General features: G+C 44.8%; 1 protein-coding gene across 1 annotated transcript; it reads right to left on the minus strand.

Moving 5' to 3' along the window:
- Positions 1–1,774: 1,774 nt before the first annotated feature.
- Positions 1,775–7,348, minus strand: LOC141129406 (leukocyte cysteine proteinase inhibitor 1-like). The gene is made up of 3 exons (XM_073617429.1): positions 7,121–7,348; positions 4,575–4,676; positions 1,775–2,175 (listed from the first exon to the last, which is right to left on the minus strand). Exons 1-3 carry the CDS (start codon positions 7,199–7,201, stop codon positions 2,047–2,049), a joined length of 312 nt encoding a protein of 103 aa, XP_073473530.1. The 5' UTR covers positions 7,202–7,348; the 3' UTR covers positions 1,775–2,046.
- Positions 7,349–8,122: the final 774 nt, after the last annotated feature.

Raw genomic sequence — 8,122 nt, forward strand, 5'->3', positions numbered from 1 at the left:
TTTGATATGTATTGCTAGAGTTTTTTTGGGGGAGGATGCATGTGATCAGCACTGTCCAGACAAAGGGTCATGCAGCCTCATAGGACACTCAGGATGAGGTGTATATTTGCACTACTGTGTATGACCATATAGTGTTAACGAAACCTGGGACCCTTCACTACTTTCGGACCGCCTGCCATCATTACAAGTCGGTCCCTTGGTGTTAACTATCATTAAGGCAGCAGATAAACAAAATACCGGGGTATTGGCAGCTAACTACGGGTGGTCCGCTTTAAGATAAGTGATCTTGTGGCAATTTGCTGCAGAGACCACTTTTAGTGGCAGCAGGAGAAGTGCCCCCTGCCGCTTACCCGAGGCGTCGGTAGCGGTGGAGATGATCCAATGTTCTCCCCTTAGAGGCAGGAAGTCGAGTGAGGGAATGATAGCCCCTCCCACTTGACTCCATACCATTGGTTGATGGAAGCAACATCTTTGGCCCCCAAAAAATAAAAAAATCATTGCTTTTAAGTGTAAATGTGAGGTCTTTTTGACCTTAGATTTCACATTAAAGGTCTTGTCATGCATCCCCCCTCCCCCCATTACAAGGGATGTTTACATTCCTTGTAATAAGAAAGTGATCCAAAATTTTTTAAAGGGACAGTGTCAACTTTTTTTTTTTTTTTTTTTTTTTATTACCCCATGCAGAAGTGAACACATACATAAGTCATACCCGCGTATGTAAACTGTTCAAACCACACGTGTGAGGCATCGCTGCGATTAGAGCAATATTCTAGCAAAAGACCTCCAACTCAAAAACTGGTAATGTGTAGATTTTTTTTAAGACGTCACCCAAGGATTTATTTTTTTTTTTTTTTTTTTTTGGGGGTCAAAGTTTGTCACCATTCCAAGAGCAGGTGCAATTTTGAAGCATGATATGTTGGGTGTCAGTTTACCAAAACATAAACACGGGAAAGCCAACTTTACTGTTTAGTTAATTAAAACAAGTTTTAAACAAAGGTAAAAAAAAAAAAAAAAAAAAAAAAGGGCCTGGTTGTCAAGTGGTTAATGAGGAACTCTGCCATCAAAGTTCTTATCCCACAGCTGCTCTGATCTTGCAAGCCTTTGGGACCTGGCATGCTGCTTTGTTCTGGGACCTTGTAGACACCTGTGCATGCATGGTATCTAGGGTTGCCACCTTTTCTTAAGGCCAAACCTGAACATTTTAGTAGCAGGTAACCATTTTGAATATCAACCCTAGGTGCCCCCATCACAGTCCCCCTGTTACATCAGGTGTCCTTCCACACAAAGTTGTGGACTCCTTCACATAGAGAACTGAAAATGCAGCATCTTCGCCTCCTGCAGGCTTTTGGGGGGGGGGGGGGGGCGCGCACAAAAACCCAACTCTCTCCAGCTATCTTAGGGAGCCACAGTCTGGTCTGAATAATCTGTCCGGTTTTCTGGCCGACTCCAAACCAGGCACATGATTCAAAACCCAGACTGTTGGGGTTGCTACCTGTCTGGGATTCACCCGAAATATCCCCCCCAAACATGCATACATTCTTCAGTCCTGGATGTGGACTTCCCAGGTGGTAGTGGCGGGATAGGCATGAAAAGCAGAAGTGCTGCAGCACAAATTTATATATACACACCCACACCTCAATTATGTAAGGGGGGGGGGGACCATAAAGTTGGGAGCTCAGACGAGTTAAGATTTGCACATTTAGAGGCGTGTTGATGCACAATGTGGCTTTATATTCATTTGAAAATTTGGGCAACAAAAACCTCTTCCAAAATATTTTATTGCATTTCTCAGTTTATTACAGTGAGCAAGATAAACACTGAACAGGATATTACAAATACATACACATAATCAATGTTATATACATAATTAGTGTTCAGGCTTAAAGTCAGGAAATCTCAGTCCACAAGAATGTTGTGTGTTGTCAGCCAAGTGCATTTCTGGAAAATCAGATTATGTACTTCCAGGCCCTTTAACCTCTTGTCCTTTGAGTTTCGAAAAGGATGGGAGGTCTGATCATGTGACCAAAATCGGCCCTCATCTCCATCTTAGAAATATACCAGCTCATCATCCTTGGTCTTATTCGCCTGGAAAGACACCAAAGTCGGTCCCTCATCTGAACCAGGCAGAGGTACGAAGACTCGAACATGTATATAAGTGTCCTCTCCAGTGGCCACCTGAAGACAGAAAATATAATTATATAATGGTGGAATTTGAACTTTAAGAGTTCAACCAGAAGAGTTTTCAGATGCCTTGGGGCTACTGTAGTTTGCAAGCTCCTGTGGGACAAGGCCTGACTCAAGGACATTAGAGTGTAAGCTCCTTTGATGAATTGACACAACTGCTGGAATGTTGTCTGTACAGCACTATGAATAGGTCAGCTGTATAAATGAAAAATAGTATGACTGGTGAAATAAAGTTAGACTGTACACTTCTGGTGCAGAGACTGATATGACTGGAGTAGTGGTGTCATCTGTACATCTTGGAGGAAAGTGTCAGCACTATAGCAAGTCCAGGAGGTAGTGGTGGTGGGGGTAGATGCCATGACCTGTGTGATTGGTGGTAGAGAGGATTTGAATGTGGTGGCTGGGTAGGTGGATTGAGGAATGGGGCAGATGCATAGGATTAGGGGTTGGGAGGGTAAGGTACGGGGGACTGCAGCAAGAGTTGAGGGTGGTGGCCAGCCGCACAAGATGGGGGATGAGAAGGGGACCCACACAGTGTTTAATGGGGAAGAGAAGGGACCAAAACCTAATGGAAGGCTGTGGAGCAGTGATTGTAGCTTGGGTGAGGGCACAGAAGCATTAGAAGGGTAAGGGGCAGTGGCATCTGATGGGGGGGGTGAGAAGTTGGGATAGCAGTTGGATGCAAGGAGAGAAAGAGAAAAGACGTGGTGGACTGATGTCTGAGGAGTGCACTGAGGCTGAAGGCAGCGGGGGTGATGGTACGGTGTATGGTGGTTTTCATGATCCAGCCAACTGGGAGTAGATCTGGATCATATTTTTCGCCTATTTTCAGCAGCATTGACAATCAAAAAGAGGGAAGTATTAGTTGTAGTAGCATATTTAAACACACTAACAATTTGAATCCAAACTCCAGCTAATACTTTATAAGCCGTTACAGCAAACTGTTTACTTTTGGGATTGCACCATGTCCTATGTATTTTGCCAACAGGGAACCAGAACATGTGCCTCTGATCCCCAAGAGATAAGGGCAGATAGACATTTTCTTTACATTAGTGATAGAACTATAGTATGTAGTTGGTAAGAGTCTCTGGTACAAAGACTGTGTTCTCTGTACAGCAAGATAACAAGGTGCGCCAAGTACAGCCTGTTGGAATCAACAAAAATTTGATATAATCAGCCAAGTGGCTACTCACATGACAGTTGTATATTTGTATGGGATGTGTGGTCACTGTAGGGTCTGGAAAAACATCCAGGGGGCTGTCCCAGTGGGCTACAGCAATGCGTTGGCAGGAATATTAGGGAGATGGAGCAGGCTGGCCCGCTTCCAGCTTGGCGGCAGCATGCGCACCAGTGTGGAATGCACTGAGCGATCCGGAAGTGAAATTTGGGGGGGGTTCAGATGACGCGTTTCAAAGCTTCCATTTTTTCCTCAGATCTAATTGGTGATTGGGGCTGTCAGTCTTATATAGGCTCCCCGGGATGGAGCAGAGAAGGCTTAACACCAATTTTAAGATTTAAAGGAGCCACTAATCCGCTCAGATAATAGTTTTAAAAGTAGAAATGCTGATCTATAACAATATCCATTTTTAATTTTATTGTATCAGCATTTCTACTTTTAAAACCATTTGTTTTCTGAGAGGATTAGTGGCTCCTTTAAATCTTCTTAACAGTGGCGTTAAGCCTTCTCTGCTCCATCCCGGGGAGCCTATATAAGACTGACAGCCCCAATTAGATTGGAGGCACAAGCTTTGAAATGCGTCATCTGACACCCGACATCACTCGGAGTGCGTTTCATGCTGGTGCACACGCCGGCAAGCAGGAAACAGGCCGGCCTGCTCCATCTCCCTGCAGCCCACTGGGGCAGGGCCCTGGATGGATTTCTGGACCCTACAGTGACCACACATCCCATACAGATACCCATGCCTGTTTTCTGACAACTGTCATGTGCGTAGCCATTTGGCTGATTATATCAATACATTTTGTTGATTCCAACTTACTGCACTTAGTCGGCGCACCTTGTTTCTTATCTTGCATTTTAGAGTCTGCTTGGCTCTTAAGGGAGCTGCCACCAGTGTAGTTTATTATTAATATATGGACTTTGTTCTATACCGGGACTCTTCATACTAATCCATTATGATAATTACTGATGCTATACCTTGGGTTCATCATTTTTAAATCATTGACATTGTACGTGTATTTTGTTTTAGCTTCCTTGCCTCATAACGCAGGGTTTGCCCTTATCTTTGCGCCATCTTGCCTTTTCTATTTGTACAGCACTGCAGTACTAGAGCTATATAAAAATGTATAATGGTGTATGACCGGGGGGGGGGGGGGGACATTAGAGTGTGGAGCCATAAACTGTCAATGTTACATAAAACCCAAAGTATTACCTTGAAAAAGTAATTTATTCCGGCAACAACCTGAGTACTGACCAGGATTGCCTTAAATTCTTTGGGGTTTGTCCCAGATTGCTTTTCATACTGTTCCTTCACCTAGGGAAAAATTAAATAATTGAATGAAAGCAAGAGAATTTAATGTTAGCATGCAAAGCTGTATGATGCTGTTTTTTTTAGTGGAGGGGATTGTCCACTTTGGTCGCTTCCACATGGAGTTTTTAAAGAACTTTTTTTCCTGCAAAAGCACCAGAAAAGCTCATGGAAAAAGCTTGCCTTTACATTCCAGATTACGCTATAAAAATTATTGGGACACCTGCCCTTACATGAACTTTAATGGCATCCCAGTCTTAGTCCGTAGGGGTCAACATTGAGTTGAGCAGAAAAAAAAAAAAAAAAAAAAAAGAAGCAGTGTCGCTCTAAGGGTAGTAGTGTGTATAAAAGGCTTTAATAATGTTAATATGCACTCACATTTAGGCTGATAACAGGCATGTAGTGTTACTCTTTATCATGAGATCGCATCCGGTGGACCGAAGCATGTAGTTCCGTCAGACAGGGGCGCCTGATTAAGGAGCACGCATGCTCTGAATGCAAGTGCTACGGCCACGCCCCCCCAGCTCTCCAGCATCTGACATCTCCACCCACGGACCAGCTGACGCACTGTCTGACGGAACTACATACCTCGGAGCTTCGGACGCCACCGGAAGCGGCCGGGGAATGACACACACACACACACACACTACTACCCTTAGAGCGGCGCTGCTCTTTTTCTGCTGGTCTTCCCCACAGAGGCCCTTCTGCTCTGAGAAGCTGGCTGCCACCTACCCCATCCATTTGTACCCAGTACTGTAGGTCTAACGACCACCTCAACTGTTTGCCTCCTGCAAACACCACTTTTTTTTTTTTTTTTTTTTTTACATACTGTGTGGCAGTGATCAGGTGCACTGATCGTATGTAAAAAAGTAAATTTTTTTTAAATTTTACATCCTGTCAGATTAGTTTAGTGTCACCATAGTGATATTATTGCAGGGGTATGAGACACACACACACACACACTCTAAGTGCAGCTGACTGTTCTGCCTAATCTAACTCAAATGACACTGTCTGTCTCTCTTTCAACGCCGGAACACACTACACAGGGCTGCCATGCAGGCGGCCTTATATAGTGTGGGGCTTTTACTAAATCCCCTGAGCCATAATTGGCCAAAGCCTCCTTGGCTTTGGCCAATTACGGCTCTCTGTTCAGACGGCACTGTGATTGGCCAAGCATGCGGGTCATAGTGCATGCTTGGCCAATCATCAGCCAGCAATGCACTGCGTTGCCACAGTGAATTATGGGCCATGACGCGCCACATGAATTTGGCACGAACGGCCCATATCGTTCGCAATTTAGCGAACAGACGATGTTCGAGTCGAACATGGGTTCGACTCGAACACGAAGCTCATCCCTACTCCTGAGCAACCGTCCATGCTTGCCACAGAGGTTCCTCTCCCAGTCCTTGTTTCTGTCAGTAGCAACTTCCTCCTGATGTTTCCTTTATTCCTCCTCCACATGGTATATTCCCCTCCCCAGAGGGGAGAACACCTGAGCTGCCCCAGCCCCTACATGCTGTCTTCTCAGTTCCCAGACTCCCCTGGAAGCATGTGACCTTTTATAGAAGTCCCACCTCTGCCCAAGCAACAATGATTGGTTCAGAGGGGTCTACAAAAGACTACCTGCCGCTCTATTCCTTTAGAACATTTCATAGAAAGTGATGGAAATCTTGCAGGCAGAGTGTAGATAGCCACACCTTCGTCTACTCTAACCTCCCAACCACATTAACCCACCAGCGTACACCAACAGGGTAAAAACACTGGCAATTTACCTAGCATTAATCCTAACTGCCTATTCCAGCACACACACACCTAAGTAGGTGGGCGCAACATAAATATAAAGCGAAACATTATGCAAAATACATAGGCGTGGGAATGTATCAAAACTGGAGCAATTGTGTATGGCAACAAACTTCTAAAATTCATTGTCAAAAAACCTCAAGCAGCTGATTGGTTGCCATGCACAGCTGCTCCAGGTTTGATAAACCCCCCATTGTGGTTACATTTTAGGGATCCAGGAGAGTCTGAAGCAGCTTCATATTAAAAGGGCCATCCATGTACAATATATATTGGCAGCCATTGGGAATTACATTGCTTCTTCCATTGTAAACTATGGGACTAACTCAAGTTCTAGCAAAAAAAAAAAAAAAAAAAAAAAAAAAAAAAAAAAAAAAAAACCCCCACATAGTTCCTTTATAGGGCCCATTCACACCAACAGACACTCATGATGCACACTGGGGTACATTGTTAAAATGCATTGCAGAGTTTACAATGATAAAATAATTACAGGTAATTCACCTCCATACTGACACATTGTAATCCATTTTAATACAACACACTTGTATGGAGAGCACAGAACACACAGAGATGAATTGTTATCTCAGGATCCCAATGCAGATCATCACACCTGGCGCTAACAAGTCCTTAGGATTGGATCCCCAACCACTTACCTTGTCAAGGATGGCTTGATCTTCCTCAGTAGGTTCCCTGGGCTTACTCATTCCCCCAACTAATTCCTGCTCTTCACTCATGTTTGCAAAGTTCTCAACAGACTGATACCTCTCAGGTAGAAACCTGGGCTTATATACCTGAGGGCCATACCATTCCACAGGGAGGGCGGGGGTGTCCAATAATGACTACACCCTGCAGGTGATGGGCCGTTCTCAGGAGAAAACTGATACCAGAGTATGGAAATGATGCCGAACAAATCTTGTGATTGCTGCAACAAAGTCTGTGCTGAGAAAAGTATTTTTAATATTTTTCACCCCCCCCAACCAATCAGTGGAATGGTATGAGCCACCTGCATATCCCTGGAACATACAGGTGATCAGAGGTGTACACATGGGGCAGCATATATTAACCCCCCGTCACATTCGCAGCAGTGTCAACACCAAACTTAACTCATTCAGGTGACTCGGACTGCGCCACAACCACATACGTTGGTTTGGCCTTTTTAGGGTTAAAAGCAATGAAAAGACAACATATAACTCCCTAGCCCAGAGGTCTCCAGACTGTGACCCGTGGGCCGGTTATGGCCCTTTGCTTGCCTTTATGTTGAACTTAGGGCACTATTCCTCCCACTGACACCAAAGATGGAGAACTATTAATCCAATTGTCACCATAGATGGGGCATTATTCCTCCCACTGACACCAATGATGGCGCACTATTCCCCCCCACTGACACCAATGATGGGGCACTATTCCCCCCACTGACACCAATGATGGGGCACTATTCCTCCAACTGACACCAATGATGGGCACTATTCCTTCCACTGACACCAATGATGGCGCACTATTCCCCCCACTGACACCATTGATGGGGCACTATTCCTCCCACTGATACCAATGATGGGGCACTATTCCTCCCACTGACACCAATGATGGGGCACAATTCCTCCCACTGATACCAATGATGGGGCACTATTCCTCCCACTGACACCAATGATGGGGCA

Source organism: Aquarana catesbeiana, linkage group LG02 (genome assembly GCF_042186555.1).
Source record: "Aquarana catesbeiana isolate 2022-GZ linkage group LG02, ASM4218655v1, whole genome shotgun sequence".
NCBI classification, from domain to species: Eukaryota; Metazoa; Chordata; class Amphibia; order Anura; family Ranidae; genus Aquarana; species Aquarana catesbeiana.